Source organism: Haemorhous mexicanus, chromosome 4, assembly GCF_027477595.1.
Source record: "Haemorhous mexicanus isolate bHaeMex1 chromosome 4, bHaeMex1.pri, whole genome shotgun sequence".
Classification (NCBI taxonomy): domain Eukaryota; kingdom Metazoa; phylum Chordata; class Aves; order Passeriformes; family Fringillidae; genus Haemorhous; species Haemorhous mexicanus.
The window spans coordinates 5,063,173-5,084,935 of record NC_082344.1 but is presented as its reverse complement, the minus strand read 5'-3'; the positions used below and the strand labels follow the sequence as shown (position 1 = coordinate 5,084,935).

The 21,763-nt window shown below is 40.7% G+C and overlaps 1 protein-coding gene across 1 annotated transcript in view; it reads right to left on the bottom strand.

Moving 5' to 3' along the window:
* AFG2A (AFG2 AAA ATPase homolog A) overlaps positions 1 to 21,763 on the bottom strand; it is a 162,465-nt gene that overhangs the window by 120,461 nt on the left and 20,241 nt on the right. The window contains 4 exon segments of the mRNA XM_059843742.1: positions 4,992 to 5,071; positions 5,451 to 5,504; positions 16,672 to 16,881; positions 21,068 to 21,222. Coding sequence (XP_059699725.1) covers positions 4,992 to 5,071; positions 5,451 to 5,504; positions 16,672 to 16,881; positions 21,068 to 21,222 — 499 coding nt within the window.

The following is a 21,763-nucleotide window of genomic DNA, read 5'->3' as shown; positions in this document are numbered from 1 at the left end:
TTATAAAGTAGGCTGGGAAGTTACAAATTATTGGGGTTTGTAAACCAAAAGGAAGAAAAACAGATTCAAAACCACATTATGATACAGGATTCTTGACAGCCAAAAGCACTAACAAGATTACTTTAAAATGAAAGGGACTGCAGACATTTACTGTATATACACAAGAACTATGAGCAATTTGTTAAAACTGCTCTTCCAAAATCAATTACAAGCTTTACTGTAAAATAAAATTGTTTCAAAACTTTCCTCTTTCACCAGTCCTTGCTAGGCCTAAAATAAAAAGCTGGCACTAGGCATGCAGATTTTTTCCCCAGACAATATTTGTCTGGATACCAAATTCCAAAACTTTGAAGAATTTATACAGCAGTCACAAAAGTTTTGAATGCCTCAATTCTCCATCATGTGCAAACATGGCTCAGATATTGCAGGGAATCAGCTGATGTCTCTCAGCTCTGGGGCACCAGTGCCAACAGAGGCCAGAGACACAAAGTTGTTTATCTGAGCTGAACAAGAATTGGGTCCCCCATAAAAACCATGGCAGGGGAAAACTCCGTATCTTCCAGGTGTACTTTGCTCATGTCCTCCTGTCTTTGCATGAGAAATACCAGGGGGACAATACTTCCTCCAGTTTCAGTACTGCTAATTACCCTGTGCAAGGTGGATTTCTGCCAAGAACCTCTCCCTTGTGCTGCATCCCCACAGAATTCAGTGGGTTTTATTACTGGATGCAACACACTGAGCTCCTTCAGTAACAGATGCTGCCCATTGCATCAGAGAATCTGCACAGGAACTAAAATACAAGTTCAAGGGTACAGGATAAATAAATATGAGCTAAAATATCCCAGAAAGATGTCTTGGTTTAAAAAGAGAAGATTCATCACTATCCCTGTTTAAGGAAGAGGTGGTACATTACAGAAGAGAAGCTGCTCTTCCTCACAGTTTCTTCTAAAAGCCTGAAAGCCTCAGAACTTGAGACTGCAAAGATTTTAATATCTAAAGTGAAAACAGTGAGTGTGTCTTGCAGAGGTTCTGATGATTTTAAATTGTGGCTTAGGAATCTATCCTCCCCCAGCATACAGGATAATATATTTTCCCAAAAAAAGCACCATCATTCTGTGATTTCAGGGGATTGGTACCAAAGTCCCTTCACTTTGTCACTTCTATACTCACTCTGAAAAGGTTAGCAATATTCATCTACCAACTTTTGGCCTCCATAAGTCAAATGCAAGGTACTGATTTTGTCCCTTTTTTTTTCTTCCCCATGGAAAACAGAATTTATCACTGCCTTTCACAGCAGTCTGCAGCATTTCCCATCCTACATTATAGAGACTTGCAGTTAAAGGGGAAATGCTTTGCTTCTGAAAAACAAGAAAAGGATGTCTCTTGCTGAAAAATCCTAAAAATCCTACTTACATAAACAATGTCCCATTTCCAAAGCACGGAGATTTCTGAAGTTCAGCAAACAGACTGTCTGCACTGCATTTACACAGACCCAAGTTCATTCATCACTTTCAAGTCTAATTACCAAGCCATTTCCCTCTTGGCAACCCCTAATGGCCAGAAGAATTAGGTTTTACATGGTCAGGATACTGAGGGTAACAAATACCCATAACTCTCAGCAGCTGTGTAATTTGTAAAGTCTCCCAAGCTTTGTGCAGGCACAGGATTACTTCAAGGCAAACTCTGCTGTATCTGGACCAGTCCTGCTTTGGCGCAATCTGTCCTACAAAAAGTCATGACAGCATCTTTCAAAAGTATGGGGAAAGCAGAGAAAAAGTCATAATCTGCTTGTGCAAGCAAATGCTAATTAGAACCACAAAGCAGAGAAAAAAGGCTCCGTGCATCTCATGGTTCACCTCTCCTGGTGCACGACAGAAGAAGTCTTTCCTTTCTCAATAATTTCTCCTCTTCAGACCTCACTGTGACACCTCTAACTTTCTACCCTTTTTCTACCACAGGTTTATAATTTTTTCTTTAGAAGCAGTCATGGTGAATGCCTCCCTTTTTCCCCACAGTCAGGCCACTGAGCCACTAATTTTTCATTTTCAGTTCTCTCTAAACTTACTCTAACATCTCAACATAAATCAGAAAGAGATGGAAAAATCCTCCATAAGCATTAGAAGCTCAGAGTAACAGAACAAAATGCAGAAGTGAGCACAGCTCAAAGTATCTTTACATCTTCACTGCCACACTGGAAACTCAAGACCATTCAGAATCACTCTCTCAACTTCTTGCATCAGTGATCATCAGATTTTTATCTCAAGCTCCTTACATTGAACTATTTTTCTTCAGAGTTGCAGCATTATATTTTCATAAACTGTCCTTAAAACTGGTATGGGTCCAGCCCACATTCTTAATTCCTTGATCAATACTTATTGGTGTGTCCACTACATGCAAAATAGGGAGGGTGTGGGCAGACAAGGAAAAAATCCAGGAGCTTTGTTCATATCAATAAAACATATGGAATTTCTAAGCAGGCTGGATAAGAAATAAACTTTCCCAAATAAAACATTTTGACAGTGAACAGTGTTAATTACTATAATTTTTGCTGACTTCAAAGTATTGTTAGCTCTAACTAATAAACACACACAAATAGATTTTGTAAAACAAAACTGCTACACAAGACAGTCACATTAGGTAGTGTGTTAGATGTATTACAATTATGGAATGAATTATGGCTTGGGAATGTGTAATAAATAAAACAGTGTGGCATAACTGAGTGCAGCCACAGTGTTTGCACAAAGGCTTGTACAGTGGCAGAATCCACTACCTGATACAAAGGAGTTATCATGAATGGCCCAAACAAGAAAATTCCTTAGCCTTCTTTGTCTACCTCTACACTCATTTAATTACAAAATCTATTAGTTCACATGCCCCTGCTACTGAGAAGGGATTGTTTAGTGATCTCTACACAAGGCTGGGAGTAAAACAACCACAAGTTTTAGTCAAATCTAAATAATGAGTTAATGAACACTTGGCAGGGTGCACTGAAGAACAAAAGCATTAAGTGATTTACTCGAGGTTATTTCACATCTGTATTTCTGATCAGAATTATAGGTAAAATTACTCCCACAACTTAACAGTTTCAGATTCTCTGGATTTCTGGACATACCCTGGTAGGATCAGGAGAGGCTGCCTACCCAGGAGATATGGAATGTAGCACATTCTGCACAAAGCCCACAGCATCCTAGCGAGGATTTAAACTCTCACAAAGCTGTATCACAGAGTGCTCTTCACTGCCAAGGCAAAGAAAACTAATTCAGCCAACAGAGAGAATGGGGAGACAATATAAACAGGTGTTTCCTTGAAAACTTCAGCACAGTCAGTAATAGTACAGGAAATGGATCTCCAGAGGCCACAAATCGTTAGCATCTCTAGTGCATTTGCAAATTCCTACTGTGCAAAGTCAGCCTGTAAAAAAGGGCCATTTCTAATAAGTGCCTTGTCTGGTTTCCTACACCATTTAATTTCAGATGAATTTTATGAGAACTCTGCTACATATTTTACCTCCCATCTGGTTCAGATTTGACAATGAAATATTTGTGCGTCCCGCCCTGTTCTTTTTAAAGCTCCAAAACCAGATGTCTCCAGCACAACACCACTGCAGCAGGTCACACCACATTCTTCAGCAAGCTCTGCCAGGACTACTACCCCCCACAGACAGTCCCAGGAAAGGTAAAATCAGGTTGTTTACTACCTAAAAAGCAAACAAACAAACAAACTCACCACCTCCAGGGCACTGTGTGAAAAAACTCTTTAAAATGTATTATGGCTTAACCTTCCAAGAGGTTTGATCTTGATGAAGTACTGGTTCTGGAAGCTAAACACATTAATAATTGCAGAAGGGGATGATTTTTTTTTTCCTCTCCACTGGCTTGATTCAAGCAAATAATTTTGCAATTTCTCTGTTGCTTCAGTGCATGGCACTTCTAGGAAGCTCACAAATTTCACAGCTGCACACACTGCACATGAGGAGGACTCTGAGGAAAACATCGTCCACCAGATTTTGCATTTTCAACAGTAAGAATGTTCATTTCTTAGCAGCTTCACAGGGCAGCTCTGTGCTACATGTGATGCCACCTCCTGTGACAAATAATTTATTTGTGTCACCAAAACATCAAAATGACACCTGTTGTCCTCTCCTGTTATCCTTCTCACAATACTAAAGAAAAAGAAAAGGGATGCTGAGGGAGCTTTTTTCTCAGAAAAATGTTGAAGTTTTGGTGTGCCTTCAAACAGGACAAATACTTTCTAATGCACCTATCTGGTAGCTTTTCATGCATAATAAAACAGGATAAAAGTATTTATTGCAGCAATTTCACTTATAATGATGTATCCCCCAAGAAAGTCCACTTACAGAGCCTGTCAAATCTTAAATTGTGTAGTGGCAACTCAAAACTGCAATAATTCTTCTTTAGATATGAGCTAAACATCTCTTGGAACCATCACAATGCAGGATATTTAAAAAAATACTATTAGCTGTTTGCACAATAATCCCTTCTCAATGTCACACATGAAAGGACACAAGTGTTCCCAAATCTTTTAATGAAGTTTTTCCAGTCTTGCAAAACATTTAAACATAGGTGTAAATTTAGTTTTATGAGTATTCTCTTTGGAAATTTGTGTTATGTTGCTTATGATCCTACTGTTTGCTTGATGGAGACATGAAATTAGGCCAGGGCAACAACCCTGGGAAAAGAAAGGAGTTAAGTTACTGGAAATAAAAGGTAAAACCACAGAAAAGAGCCAAAGAGCATGAGAACCAGTAGATTCATTCCTGCTAATGAGATGAGAAAGGAGGAACTCCATCAGCTTACCTGTTTATGCCAAGTTAAGTAGGCTTGAGTAAAAGTCACACATTACCCTTCTGTATAAAGAATGAAGATATTTAATAAAATAATTCTAAAAAGGAAAATAAATTTGTGACTGTACAGTGTAAGAATAATTTATCAGGAAATAGTGTCTGCTGTTTTTGTAACAGGATTACTTACTTTCCCCTTTCAACTGCCAAGGCATCTATTTCATCAAAGAAGAGAACTGAAGGAGACACTGCTCTGGCTTTCCTGAAGATCTACGAAAAAAAAATAAAAATCAATGAAATACCCAGTTTTAAAGGAAGGAAGCATTTACAGCACACTATTACCCCCTGCACACCTCAAGAGTGACAGAGCTTCATGTAACAAACATCAGCCTGTCTTGGGTTGTTTCTATTTTAAAACAGATTTTTTATTAAAGAATAATAAAAGCTGCCACAGGATCCCAAATTCAACATGTATCAATGCAGGAGAAAGCTAGATATCCCTGCTGCTTCATTTCTTTCTTTTTTTTTTTTTAAGTTTACACCAGAAGGAGTTTTTCAGAAGTTTTAATGGTAACCTCATAAGCAGAGAAGAATTTGAAAGCCAAGGAAGCTTTGCATCTAATGTTATCCACAGCCTGCCTTTTCTCACCTCTCTCACTGCTCGTTCAGACTCACCAACATATTTGTTCATCAACTCAGGCCCCTGAAAAATAGAAAATTCAAAAGCATTACACATTTGTATACAAAATGACTGAGATAATCTGCCAGTGCTACACTGGTCATGCTCTGTTACAAAAAATTCTGAGATTTTGTCATTTGTAAGTCTTATGGGTGCATTTTTACTTACCCTCTACCTGTACCAAGCTTTCTCCATTTATTTTAGTTCCTATGCATGTTGGTTAGTCCTCTCATCCTGATACTTCACCAGTGCCTCCATGAGAAATGGAATTAACCCAAAAAACAAATGCTCTGAGGTTCTTAAAAGTGCTCAACAACAGCACACCAAGGGGCTGCAAATCAGCCAGAAGGACAAATCACAGCAAAGCATTTACTTGCACTCTCAACCTGCATCCTGCCCAACCAAGCACCAGAGCAGTGACTTAAACCAATGTCTAACAGCACTTCTTTGAACCTGACACTCTGAGGGTGAAGCAAGAAGCTCCACTGCAGCACACCTGAAACCCATCCCTAGCAAGGGAGCTGTTCAGTGTCTGAGCTCATGCACATTCCTGCTGCTCTGCCGAGGCTGCCAAGCAGGATTATGAGTGCCAGCTGCTGTGGTGCCTGTTTATCCTCACAGCCCTGTCCACCAGGAACAGACTGGAGACCACAGGGTCAGCATTCCAGTCTTGAACAAGTACTTACAATTATAAAAAGTAAAACAATGGCAGATTCTCAGAGTATTTTCTGTTCTGCTGTATCCTGTAAGATAGGCTGCTTAAATAATGCTTCCTAATGGGCCTCAGCTTCTCCTGGGATTGGTAATGACTCATTGACTTCAGCCTGGTTTGCATCAACATTGACCTGCAGCCACAAACAAGGATCATTATCTGCTGCCCTGAATGAAAAGAGCCAGTGGCTCCAATCTATTTTCCAGGCAACAACAGGTGTCCTTGTAATTCCCCCAGAAGAAACAACATCCTTCACAGTCAGAAAGCTGAACCACCTCCTCCCAGCTGTGGGTGCCTTCAGGTAACAGCCCAGAGCACAGGGCAGTTTTAACAGCAGGTATGTCACAATTAAGAACGTGTGGCAGACACACATTTATGCACTGGCAATGACAGAGCCTCTGTTACAAGCCCTCTTTGAATGGGACCATCTGGACTTTGTTCCTAGGTCGGTGGAACACAGATTCATCACTCTAAAAATGCAGCACACTGGTTTTTGCAGCCTCCCCTCTCCACGCTCATTTTCATTCCTGCAGTAACAGTTAATGCACTGACTTTACCTTAACACTGGAAAACACCTGTGCTCATGTAGGGGTAAAAAATAATATCCTCTGAAAAGCAAAGCACAAGTTATCTGATATCAGCAAAGCATCCAGGCATAGACACCATTTTTATTTCTTTCTTTTCAAAGAGTTGTCCTTTATCCAAAGGAGTGCAGCAGCCAGACCGAGAGCACCACACAGGCCAAAGCCACACTGTAAAAGGTGATAGGGCCAGCACTGTGTGCCTTGCCTGTAGGAAAGGTAAATTATACAACTGGCATTTTTTTCTTTCAGCAACATCCACCCTTAAAGCAACTGCTGTGGCAGCTAAAGCGTCACCTGGAGGCTCCAATGACTGCAAAACTGGAGTCTGGTGGGTACCTGTGTGGAACCAGAATTATTCAGACACAAAACCAAGGAACACAGGAAAGACAGAAGGGAAAAACAAGGTGAGGAGAGAACCACAAAAAACAAGGTGATTTTTTGTGAAAAAATCACAAGAAGCACAAAGCCTTTTGCTGCTATTGACATCACCAATGAGGAGAGTGGAGCAGTCAGTGAGGGCCAGACTGCAGCTCAGAGACAGCCCAGCTGCTCCAGGCCCTCGTCATTCATCACATCCAGGGCAGATGAGGAATCCGATAGCACGGCCCTGACAAATCCTTAAGGACCAAGGGCAGAGTCCTGTCTTTCCATCCAGCTCTGTCACAATGAGAAATCACGGCAGACTCTACCCACAATTATAGATTTCTCTCACTAACTTTTCCTTGGAGCCTGTGGACTTTCTCTTTCATGCCCTTATTCCCATAAGTAATCTTCATTCAGATCAGTATTCCCATGGAAACCAACATCACACACATCTGTGCCAACAGTGTGCTCCTCTCCTATGACCCAACATCAAACAGCCTGACATTTTCTTTTGTCTCAGCAAAAAAACTACCCTATTTGAGCTTTAAGGTACAACATCATTTCAGATGCTTGTAGTTTTATTTTTAATTAAGCATTAAAATATGATGAAGGCAACATCAAAGCAATAAATACCATTTAAAATGTTTCAAAGAGAATTATTTTTAACACAACTTTTTGCTGTAAGCTTCGACGTGAAGTTTTTCTCCATTTTTCTCTCCATTAAGCAGCAACTCCAGGTGAGTTACTACATGTTAATGACCTGTGCCTCTTTGTGGAGAATTTTCATGAAAATTAGTTTGCATGAAAGGTGAACTCTAGTTTCCTAGAGTTCACCCTTCATGAGGGATACCAGCACTCCATTTGAGTGTCACATTTTTTACTGCGCGCAGCTCAGAATCGTTATTGTCCATGGCAAGAAAAGAAAAGGCTCCAAAGTAAGACAAAGCACACACAGAAGAGGAGGAATTGCTGTACAATTCAATCATGCAAACACTGAAAACCACAACACAAAAACTAGAAATGTTCAAAGCAGCTGGAGGTAGCAAATGAACTGGGTGAGCTCTGGTCCCACCTGAGCTGAGCCTTTGCCTTGCCCTGTCTGCACCTGTGCTGTCCCTTTAGCTCAGATTGATGGCAGCTCTTATTTGAAAAACAAATCTGCAGGACAGGCAGTCTGCAGGCCACCACAAAGTCACCTGCTGGCAGCTGCTACAGCTTCTCATGTTCACAAAGCTCACCTTTAGCAGACTTTGGAGGTCACTGAAGAAATACCAGGAGAGTTTTTTAATTTTATTTTTCAGTGCTCTTTAAAATGCTTTAAAAATCAAATGACATGAGCTTGACTTAGCTGACATTTGTTGAAAGATTATTTCTGGCCAAGGGGTGAGCATATGGATTCTTTTTAAAAGCTTTTTATAGCTGTTGATAGACTGACCAAGAGGTGCTAGTAAAAAATGGGCCAGTTTAATGCTGCATAGCTCTGTTCTCATCTGCAACAAGTCATCTTCCATACAAGCAGACATGAAGAAATAAAACCTGTTTCTTGTGGACATTGGCAGAGGGACTCCAAAACCAGCAGAAGATTTGGAGCAGAAAATTGGCAGAAGTAGTTGTAGCTTAGCCATGCACATAAGCATTTGTGAGCTAGAGTCCAGACTGACAGTAAAAAATCTGCCAATTCAGGCCCACTGGATACTGCTGAGGTTTCTTTATTCAGCCTCAAAGTAGAGAGTTTCCAGGCATAAAGACTGCTTAAGGACTATTCCATCCCCACTTACAAGATAGATCCCTGTGTATTATGAAACCTTCTACTTGCTTATGGTCTGGAATGGATGAATTTTAATTTCTTTTTTATTTTAATAAAAACAAAAAAAATCTTGCATTTAAAATATTATCAGAATCAACTCCTGAAAGATTAACTGCACAGAAGACAAAACCCTTGTATACATGCAGCAGCACGAGATAAGCTTGTGCACACATGGTTTTGACAGAAGTTCTCAAAGCATTTTTAAACTGGAAGAGGGACATCTGCTATCCTTGAAGTTAAAGAGTATCACACATTTTTCTGAGCAGGGCTTAAGACCACTTGCAGATTTTTTCCACCACTTGGGTAGGAAATTTAGTCAGTGATTTCTCCTACATGTTGTTTTTTTTTCACTTTTTTGACAATCAGGCAAGTAATGCACTTAGGCTTTCTGAGTCACATGGGCACAGCTCCAGATGTCTCCAGCACACAGCTCAGTCTGGACTCTTCAGAAATACCCTGATAACCTCACATACAGGTTTTGGGCTCTTACACAGACACATTAAACTGTATTAGCCACAGAGTACAATTCCTATGTTCTAAAGATCCAGCTAGAAAGCTTATATCACATCCAATAGATTATTACTACAAGATAATGATTATTATCTAGATTGTTACTCTAGATTATTACTACAAGATAATGCACAATTCCTTCTTTGCCATATTCAAAGCAGAGATGATCAGACATTAAAGGATCAGTCATAATTAATATTCAATTTCAAATTATGTCTCTAGAATCTCAGAAAAGAACAAACAAAAAAAAAAAAAGTACAGAGGTGCCAAAACTCTTTTTCAACTGTTCACATTGTGTTCCTAGGGCAATGTTCAGTGCCCACAGTCACACACTGGCATCTGAGTTAGACATTCATATTAGCTGATTTGGGCAGACAGACATTCACCTCTCAGATGCCATATGCTAATTTCTCTTAAGACTCCAGGAGATGCTTAGACATCCAGCTCAGAGCAGCAAAGTTTGATCCCACCTCACCAATACACCCTTGATAGAGCTAAAACCAGCATATTTTTTTAATTCTTTCCAGTCTGGACACTGAAGGTGAGATAGAGTCATGGAACCACAGAATGGCCTGGGTTGGAAGAGTCCTTAAAGATGATTTAGTTCCAACCTCCCTGCCATGGGCAGAGACACCTTCCACCAGACCACATTGCTCAGAGCCTCATTCAACATTACCCAGGGATGGGTAATCTACAACTTCTTTGGGCAACCTTTGCCACTGCCTCACCATCCTCACAGTAAGGAATTTTTCCTAATCTATCTAATCTAAATCTACTCTGTTCCATTTCAAAACCATTCTCTCTTATCCTGTCACTACATGCTCTTGGAAAAAGTCTCTCTCCATCTTTCTTGTGGGTTCTGTTTAGGTTCTGGAAGGCCACAATTAGGTCACTCCTAAGCCTTCTCTTCTCCAGATTGAACAATCTCAATTCTCTCAGCCTTATGCTCTACTGTAACAACACTGAAGAGACTCAGCAATTACTTATTGAGTCCTTTGGCACTGTAATCTCCATGGCAAAGTGCTATTTCATCCCTCCCACAGTCCAACCAAAGCAGCACATAACTCAAGGCGGCTGCAGGGAAGTGAGTTAAAAGACAAACACTGAAACTTCCTTGATTTTAACAGTAAGGCTCTTTCTAAGGAGAGGCTGTACATGTGTGATTTGGTAATTGGTTACGCCACACAGAAAAATATTTGCTCAGAAAATGCATTCTGTTTGCTTGTTAAGAATAAAGCCTGCTTCTTCTCTTTCAGGGCTGCTTCAAGATTTCATCTACATCACTCCCAGCTTCTCAGCACATGGAAACCCCAGGCTGAGCACCATGCACCATTTTAATCACTTCCTTTTCCTCTGCCCTGCATTCCAGAGGACCTTAAAAACTTGTTGACACCTGTCTGGAGTTTGAAAAACTTCAATTTCAGCAGGTGCTTGTGAGCTCCAAAGTATGTAAGGGAGCAAACTGGCAAAACCCTGTTATCCCCAATCCCTGCAGTGGAGTTGTAACAAGCAGAATGGTAAGACTGCAAAGGCAACTATAATATCCAATTTTCTTTATTGCCTGGCCTCAGAGTCTACTTGTTTGCCATTTGTCTTAACCAGCAAACTCCAGTGACAATCTTCTGAGGCTTCTTTACACAAGACAGAAGCCAGGATTTGCACTGCAGAATGAGCTGACTGGAAACATTGAATTTCACTCACTGCATGCACCAGTGCCTTTGGAGTGCCTCTGACATCATCAGGGCAGGATCAATGCAGGATCAAAAACCACACAGCACAACCACACAAAAGGAGCCACCCCTGCTGCAAAACCTATTTGCTGAGACTTCACACCTCCAGCAACACTCCATTCCTCCACTGGTAACTTGAAGAGAGAGAAAGAAACTAAGTGCTAATAAAAAATAAATTTGCAAGGTAATTGAGAAGGGACAAAGAGATAGGGATTATATTTAACCATTTTCTGCCTGCATATTCACTTTTGGTAAGCTTATGGTAAAAATGGATGAATGATTTCTTATTAGTTGAGTACAATATGCAGAAAGCTTCTAGATTAAATAGCTCATCAAAGTATCTCAACTTGTTATCCCTTGTAAAAAATGTCAAATTTTTAAAACAGAGTTATTTTTACTATCTGCTAATTAACTAACAAGTTATTGAAAATGTGTTACTGTGAATCTTTTTAGAAATTTTATCAAATGTTTGCCAAAATTTCTCATAAAACCACAATGGCTCTGCATTTTTCATCTTAAATGCCTTGCTTTTAAACTACTTACAGTGACCAAGCTTTCTTATTTCAGGCTTCTGCTCACTGAAATCCCCATCAAAAGGCTAAGCTATCTCCCCAAAACTCAGTGACAGTTCTTCACAAAGCAAAGCAGTCGACCTTTCCAAGCCTCATTAATCTATTGGAGCTGCCACAGCCAAGAGCTGAAGGGAAAAGCAGAGGAAACTTGAATTGGAAAATATTTTGACATAATTGACCCAGATGACAAACTAAGCTTAAGCACATGTCAAGCACGGGGAGTGGTACAAAAGCATCGGCTGGGTGATACAGGAAGCTAAAGCGAGCCAAGGTGAAGTCAGAGCCCTGGGAACAGTGTATATTTTTGTAATTACTGCTCATTGAAAAAAGAAAAAGATTCTTTCAGCCCAAGCTCTTAAGTAACAGCAAATAAAAGGTCAGGAATATTTGGTGGTTTTTTTAATCACACTGTAGCTGGATCTCCTAATGAATGTTTCAAATTAGAGTTTAAGAACAGTATCATTCACATCATCTGTACCACTGGTTTGCTCACTGCTGACATCCTTAAAACACTCCTTACTGTCACAGGTGGGTTTGGTTCTCTTTGTTTTGGGTGGTGGGGATTTTTCATGTATTGCTTCATCCTGTTTACAAAAATTACCGTGCCTCGCTTAGCTGAACTGCAAGGCATTTACCTTTTTAAAATTTAAGCTGGTTTTTGTCACTACCCCTAAGTGAGGCTTTGCCTTACTTGTGATTTTAAACCGACAAATGTTAAAAAACACTAAGCAGCAAGAGGAAAACTGATGTTTCTGAAACCTGCACAAGCATATAGATGTTACATAATTTTTCTTGCTATATATCTTATAAACTCAGGTAATCTGTTTGTTGGACAGAAGACAGAATTCCAATTCCCCATGGATCAGATCATCACAGCTGGGTGATAAGAGTTTATCTGGATGGGTATCCTCATGGTGCCTCTCAGCCTGACATCCTAAGAGCAGACTCCAGTGTTCATTCTGAATTGGGTTAAAACCAAAAAAAGCTCAATGGTTCTTTTATTTGATAGTAAAGTTAATGACCTAAACAGCACAATAATAGGAGGGGGAAAAAATTCCACACAGACTCTCTGCAAATTGCTTCCCAGAAAAGCAACAGAAAATCTGTAAGGAAAAGTAATACTCATTTGATTCTTAGCACAATACAATGACACAGGATTTCCTAAAAATAAAATAAACCAAGAAATTAAAAATCCAAGAGGGCAGTCGTAACACTTCTAAATAAACCAAGATGCAAGACAAATGCAGGGATAATTATCTATGCCATACAGCAGGACAGGTGAGTTTCTTCCAAAAATATAATATCACCACAAAAATCCTAGTGGTCTCACAAAAATATAGCTCAAAAAACCAGCTAGTCAAAGCTGACCCTAAGTGCAGGAACTGTCAAAACAGTCCACAAAAATACCTATGGCATAAATAGTCAAACGAGGGAATACAATGACAAAGGGCTTCATTTCCTTTATGTTCAGTTTCAGAAAGCTAGATGACATCTAAAGCAAAAATGTCAAAGAGAGACAGGTTGTATATAACAGGAAGGTGTCATCAGCCTGGCAGAAGCTGAAAATTATATCCCCATCATATTCATATGGATAGGTCCAAAACCTGAATATAAGGGGTTTTTCTTACTAGTACAAAAAATGCATAAAACACATTTCAGAAGAAAATTACAAACTTTGGTACAAGCAGAAGAGGATTGCAAAAGACAAAGTGCAAAGAAGGCTGACTGAAACAAGCAGTCAGATCAAAAGCTGTTGATAAATCAAGACTGATGTTCAATCCTGCAGAATGAAAAAATTATCCTAATCCATTCCTTCACGCAGTCTTACACTCGCTTGTATCCATGAGTGCAAAACTTTGAAAAATCTCCAAGCAGCTGAAACAATTCAGTTGCCTTTTCTGTAACAGAGGTTTGGAGGGGGGAATAATCCAGATGACCACTAAAACCCTGAAAAGCCTCAATGCTACAAGAGATTTAGAAAAAGAGGTTGGCAGGAAGGAGCAGGAAGAGCCATCCCCTGGAAAGTAGCTGACAACCTCCCCCCCAAGTAAATTTAGCAGATACATTGTATTAGAGACAAAGAAAGTCAAGAGAAGGAACAAAAATAAACTATTCCCCCTAGGAATTATATGCAAGATTGCTTTGTAAAACAAACCAACCAACAAGCTGCTTTGCTCTGGAAAAGCAAAAGGTCACCAATCTTGGTGCAAATACAGCTATAAAAAGTTTTTGGCCAAGTATCAAAGAGCATGTTTACAAAAGGGCAACATTCATTGTAACACTAACCATTCAAACCTCACAATAGATTTCAGGAGAGAACAGGATGCAACGTCAAACATCTGTTATCACGTTATTTTCTTCAGCTCCTCTGCCCAGAAATGACATGGAGACTCAGCCCATCTCCCAAACCTCACGAGAGGCCAGTCAGACGTGGGCCAGAGGCTGCCTTGTGACAGCTCCCCATGCCCAAGACAGATGGAAAGGTCACATTTGAACAGTTTGCTCATAACCCAGCTGAAACGTCTCACTGAACAGAGTCAGCTGTCCAAAGTGCACAGACACATCTGGCAAACAAAGCCTGCCTGGAGGCAGGCTGGGGCGATACCTGCTGCACTGAAGCAGGACAGCCAGCTCAGACAAGGACAGTACATCCAGCACTGATGGGAGCTGGGACTTACTGTGCTCATGGCTCTTAAACGCAGCGTGCAGACACAATAGGCCCAGCCTTCCAAAAATCACTGAACTGAGCAAGCACTGCACGTAACAGAATCGATCTCCTCTCAGGCTTCACAGACAAAGGGAGAGGCAGCATCCAGCAGCAGGCTCCCACAGCTAGAGCTGTGCCTCCTGCCTGCAGCCCCTGCTCCAGAAGGGCCCAAGAACCTCTGCCCTCTGCACTATCCCAAAAGAGTATCCTACAAGCTGTACAGCAGACACTTTTCACCAGAATTACTTACTCCCGAGAGACTGGAAGGGAAATGCAAGTCTGAAAAGTAAATCATCAAGAATCTCACTTTCATTTCAAAATGCCTGATGTCAGTTCCAGGGATGGATATCCAAGATAAAATATAGCGAAGGGGAGAATTAATAGGGCTATAAGCAAGAAAAGAAAAATCCCCTCTCAAAAACACCCCAACAAAACAAACCAAAACCCCACATATTCATCTACTTTGGATTTATTGCAGGAACACTTGCAGTGGAAATTAATTCATGCCTGTTGTGCTTGAAAAAGTGCTATAGACGATGTTTAACACATTTAGTACATGATGGATGTTGCCTTTTTCTGTCCAGGAAACAAATGTGAAGTTAGAGAAAGTGGGCTACGTTCCTTTCCTGGAGTCAACATGTCCAAGGTTGGACATGCTCCAGAGATGTGCTTCTTGAAACATCTGTACATTGAATATTTGACCAGTTCCAGGCTAGGGGATTTAAACCAACTGGGAATCACAGGCAATTTCCTAGAGCCAGACACTTCTGCAGCTTGTCAATGATAGAGAATGTTGCACGTGCAGAACTCCACCATGGAAAAACACTGCACAACTGTACACCAGCATTTCCCATCACTCCAGCTTTGGATACCTCCTGGTCAGCATGAGCCACCCTTTACTCTCAGACAATTAACTGCATCAGTAAAACCATCGAGGGATACAAGATAGCAACAACACCAATTTTCAACCAATTTCCTTATTTCCAGACTGCTACCTTTTTTCCCCACCCTCCCAGGCACCAGTGCTTAGGGTGAGACAAAGAGGAATGTTTTCTTTTAAGCAGAGGCGGAGGAAAAGGTTACCTTGTTTACCAGTAACTCTGGAGCACAAAGAACTACTTTGTCTTTATGGAAGAGGCAGTAAAGGTAGTGTTTCTTAAGGGCTGAGGTTTCCAAGGCTGCCCTTGTTGATGTGACTGTGACCCAGAGGGCTGCCTGTAATCCCAGGGAGCCCAGGCAGTGAAGGGCTGCTGGCTTCAGGGTCAACACAACTGCCTCTGCTCCCAGAGAGGATCCACAGCGTGCCTGAAAGGATGGGAGGAGGAGGAAGCTGTGTGGAAACTAACACAGGAGGCTTTGTGAGTCAAGAGATGGTCAACAGAGAAGGGGACGTGATCTTACTGCTGAGGAGGAGATACTTTCAAAATACTTAAACAAATGTTTTTTCTTGCACTTCATTAACATTCTGACACAGCTGCAAGACTACCCCATGTGGAATCACTCTATCTTTTTTTTTTTCCTTTCCTATGCAGTGAAGCTCAGTATTATTATTAAATAACTTCCATTCATGTGTTATCCATACAACCCACAGTGATCAATTACACTGATTCATAGGCAATGAAATCCAAAATTTTTCTATACTAAGTGTTTCTTAACGCTGAGAGAATATCCCATTTATACAAGAGTATTCAAGATATAACTGATTTTTCAAGCTTTCTGAAAACTGATGAAATAGAACTACTTCCCCAGAAAAAAAAGGCAAATAGGACAAGAAAAATCTGTAATGAAACACAAACAGTGAGATAAAGAAAGTGACCTTCCTGAGGAACAAAAACGAACATAAGAGATGAGATGATATTTCCATGCACACAAGTAATTATTACAGTAACAGCAGCTATCCACTATCCAGAGCCACTTTTCATTTACACTGATTTAACTGCAGTATAAATATTGTTGCCACTTTTAGAAAGACTTTAAACAATGCCAATATTTAAGACCTCACTCCACAACTTACCCGTCCATCCCACATCTGCACTATGACAAAATAAATAACAATTCTTTAACAGCGTACAAGAAAACACGAACTTACTTGATATTTACAAGGTGTTTGCAGGAGCATATATAGGGAACAGAAACACTATGAGCCACTGGATTTCAACACTGGAAACTGGTAAACCACCAGTTATCATGCAGGAGAATGGCCTACCTTCACTGCCAAGAAGTTGAGGCCACTTTCATGAGCCAAAGCTTTTGCTATCATGGTTTTTGAGCACCCAGGAGGTCCATAAAGCAGGACACCCTTGGGAGGCTGGATCCCCATTCGGATGAAGGACTCTGGATGTTTGAGAGGCCATTCCACTGCCTGCTTCAACTTCAGCTTGACATCTTCTAGTCCTCCTATGTCTGACCAAGATACCTGCAGAACAGAGCATTTTTGTTGAATTCAGACCATGGAGCAGAACTATTGAAAAAGTAAACAAATCAGAAATGCTCTGTAAAATGTGTACTGGTTCTTTAACAAAGTTGTTTTTAATGAGTCACTTCTTCAAAAAGTCTTTATTAAACAAGAAGCATAAGACAGGCTTGTCAGGAATAAAGGCATGTGTTATGTCCTACCAAAAAAGCAGACAGATCTAAAACCTGCCACACCTCTTCCTACATGGCTGTCAACAAGCCTGAGACTTTTCTCCACATCTTCCCAGCCAGTTCTTCCTCTGGTCGCCATCCACTCCCATTCACTTCAAATATTAAACATGTCAAGACACATCTAAATCAAATGATCTTCTGCCTTAAAACACTCTTCCAGAAATTTGCTCAACATAAATCATCCTTCAGCTCTGGAAAGTGAGTTACATGTGAAAAGCAAGCAGAATGTTGCTGAGAGGTAAGGTATTGCCTTTCCTCCAAGCTGAAATCTGGTGTCACCCTTGATTTGTCCCTATTTTCCCCTGATGCCAGGACAAGGAGTGGAAACTACAAGTAGACAGTCTGTGAGAAAGGTAATTCAGTCTACTATTGAAGTGGATTGAAAGAAAGCATTCGTATATGGTGCAAGCACTTTTATTTAAGAGCAAGAAAACTTCAAATCAAATTTCTCTTAGATTGTCAGACTTTGACGTAGAAGAAAATTACAAAGAGACCAGAGAGCAAACAGCAAACATAACAAAAGTTTGTGTTTATGAGTCAGATTTGAAATAACATGACTATTCATAGTCACAGTGTGACTTTAATTTCATTTAAAAAGATGTATTACCTACTCCTACAGCTCTTGATTCTATATAGGAGCTTTGTAACTGCACAGAACTAAATTTGACACTCTTACACAACTTTTTCTGAGGGAAGAAGACAACATAAGCTTGTTCTCCTTTTTTCAGTATCAATCTTTACTCATACCTGGCAAAGCAGGGACTAGTCATTCTATTATCATGACTTTCTATCTAGACAAAAGATTTTAACAAACATGAACAAGAGCATCTTGAAATTAATTAGGCCATCATGAATTCCTCATAAGTTTCAGCAACAGAAGGCAAGATCTATTAGCAGTACTTTACATGCACATAAAAAGCCAGGGAGAAAACACTTAAATGTTACTTTTACTCTCTTAAATACTCAGTCATTTACCTTCTGCAAATATTCAATCTACTGAATATCAGTCAGGCATCGTTCAAGTGATTTTTTTCAGACCCACTACATGACATTTAAGACCAGCACAAGTGACAGAATTGTACAGAAAAGGTGAAGTAAGGTCACCTTACATGAAGGTTGTTTTCAGCAATCTGGAGACTTATTCTGACTTTGCCTACATTTTAAATTCTGACAGTACAAGGTGAGGAACTGGTGCAGCAATAGTATTAAAAGCAAAAATAGCTAATAAACCATTACCTTCACATTCTGGTGAATTCTAAACAGAACAAACTTGTCCTCATTTCAGAAGGAGAGAAGTAAGTGTGGGGGGGGGGAGAGGTGAGGGGAGAGAGGTTGGGGAAAGTCCACCAGCAATAGTTACACAGCTCTCACCTGCACAGGAACTCAAAGGAGAGGTCTTGCAACACCAGCAATGAGGTGTGATGTTCTGTCACTGTGGAAATGGCTTTAAAGATTAGCCTTGGGGCTGGGCTCACACATACAATAGCAGCTCTCTGCTACACCAACATTTCATTACTGCTACAATCTTCAGCTCCCCCCAGGTCAACAGGGCTCAGAGTGAGATGCAGAGCAGCAGCTCCCCAGAGGTTATTAAGCACCAGTAATAAAGAAATAAAGCAGACAGGCAAAGGAGGTCTTATCCAGAATCTTTTGCCTGCAAAGACAAATCTGAGTGTTGAATTACAGTAAGGGAGTGAAAGAGGCAGGCAAAACCCACAGCACTCTCTGAAAAAAATTTCATAAAGACCCATAGGAGAGGGAGGAACGGCAACTGCAGTGCAACTCTCCAAAGAACTGCAGTATTAACTTCCTGATTTATAATGTGCATCCTCTCTCCCCTAAATCCTTGCTGCAGAAAAAACAGCTTTCTAAAAAGGTTGTAACACACAGCAAAGTTCAAGAAAGGTTCTTCAAAATGGAAGGCAAGATGCTACACAGAACTAGGCAGCAAGGATTTTACATTTGCCTTGCTCACAGCCAACACAATTCAGACACAAGAGGAAGGAATTGTGGCTTTATTCAGAAGTTACTTTGAACTCTTGCAGTAGCCATGTGCCATTTGATTGGCACATGCCTACTGCAAAGCAATGAAATATGAAATTGCCCTACCATCTGAAAAATGAAGCTAAAAATAAAAAAAACCTCATGTATGTCAATGCTTTTACTTGTAAGTAACTACATGGGCCAAAGGTCCATCCACACCAAGGGGGATGCCAAGTGAGTACTGTATCTGCAATAAATACCTAAAAAGCTGATATTATTAATGTAGTTCAAATTCCTGTCTTCTCTTTGGGGAAAAAAAAAGTCTCACCTCTTACAGTTTATTTAGTGTTTGAAGTTATTTTTAGCAAGGATTTTTTAGATTACAGCATTCACAGAATATTTTGAGATTGAATGAACTCTAAAGATCATCTAGTTCCAAACTCCCTTCCTTTGGTAAGTGATACGGGAGGACACAAAATCTCTTGCATCCAAATTACTTCAGAATCTACTTCAAACTCACCCCAGGCAGCAAGCAGATGGCTTGAAATTTACCCTACATCTTCAGAGAATATGCATTACTTTGTGGAAATGCAAGTCCTATCAGCACAAAAATAATCTCCACTATGCTGCTAATAAAGGAATGAATTCCAGTAGTACTCCAATAACTCGGTGGATGTTTAACAAATAAAACTAAGTGACAATCAAGGAAAACAATCACTAGGAGGATGGTTTAGTGGACAAGAGGAGCCTGAGGAGTAGGTTGGCCAGGACTGAGAACAGACCTCCTGCAGTACCTCAAGACCTTGCTTCTACCTGCCTGTGTCGTGCCGTTGGGCAGCATTCCACTGGACTCCAAAGGGACTGGAGTGCCTGAGAGGCACAGCAAAGGAATAACAACCTGAGCCCACGAGCCAGCAGCACAACAAGCAAGGCAAGAATCAGTAACTCTGGCTCTCAGCAGAGCCACTTAGCCTTGAGGATATTGGTGCCATGACACCATTTCCAGGAAAAGCTGTTTGGGGCCAGCCCAGGCAATTCCACCCTGCACAGCATGGACTCTTAGCAAGCCAAGTGTGACATCCGAGCTGGCTGCGTGCGGCATCCGGTTCCCAGATTTTATTTCCCATTCCTATAAGTTTGGGAATAAAGTCCTACAGTTGTGCAATCTAATTCCCAAATGACTCGTTCCCATGCAATGAAACATAAATGTTTTATTCTAGGGCTTGGGGAGCTGCTGAGGAACACCAACACAACTGCTCACAGAATCAGGATTTAGCCAGATTAAATAGAAAATTCTTTTGCTCAATCTTCTTAACATAGATCAGAGCTGCCTTAAACCAGGTCAATTCCCCAGCTCAACTTATGTTGGGTCTGCTACTGAACTACTATATTATGTAATTAAGAGGGCTGTGGGCATGGTAAAGATGAACCTGGCACCACCAAATGAACTGTTCATATAATGACAGTCACCTGACAGGTGGCTGTTTGGCAGTCATAATCTGCCTGCAGCACTGAATTCTGTCTTCATATAAAACCAAGTAATACCACTGAAGACATTCAGGCCACATTTACATAAAAATCAGAGCAATCAAACTGTTCACAGCTTTGTTTCAACACACTTCGGTTACAAATGCTAATAGCTGTTTTCTGCTTTAGGTTGTGTCTGCTTCCCAAAAGGCTCCAGCTTCCATGGCTGCTCCAGATCTCCCTTGAACAGAAATCTGAAGATTTTTACCCCATTAATCCACTCAGCACAAAAAACTACAGATCAGGAGATATGATCCTGCACTCCAAACTCTTCCTGGAGCATTAGGAACCATTCTGCAAACAGTTCTTCGAAATTATAAATAAATAAACACACACCCAAACAAAAGATGATGCATAACATTCACCAGTAACCTGAGGCTTCCACTCCATGAAATTCCTCTCCTTACATGGCCCTGACAATGTTGCCACAGCACGAAACAACTTACTTTTGGCACGTCAATTGCCACCTCCCTCATGGCGCTGGGCCTGACATCATTCATCCCCTGCAGGAAGTCATTGAAAGCAATCATCACTGACCCAGCCACTGCGGTGTCCCACAGGCCGGGCCTCTTCCCCAGCGCTCTCCGCAGCGCGTACAAACCTAGCGAAACAAGAAAACATGGAAATAGGTAGGCTTCCTCCTGGTTCTCGTGAGCAGAGTGTTCCACACACAAATATACTGCAGCACTGGAAAGGAAATAATGTTCAAAAGTCTCTCAGTGCTGGGCCTGAACTACGTCAAAGAACGTGCAGGATGCTTCTGATAAGACAGCACAAAAAAGGGAATTTAACAACCACAGATAGAATATAAATTTTATCTGTTCCAAAAGACAGAATCAAACAGCCTTGTTCCCGTTTTCCCAGAGATGAAACTTACAGGGCAAACCCTCCAAATGCCCATACATTGATCTGAACATATTTCTAAACCACAGAGGAAGCAGGACAATGAACATTCAAGGACATGTTAAATCAGCTCAGAAGAAATCCACCTCATCCACTTCTATTATTATCAGGATAGTTATCTTCAAAACTTTCTTAAAAAAACCTGATGAGATTGCTTTAACTTCCATTGGAACCATATTTTCCCATGCAGTAAGATGCCAGACACCTGCATTTTTCTTGATATGGAACAAACACTCCCT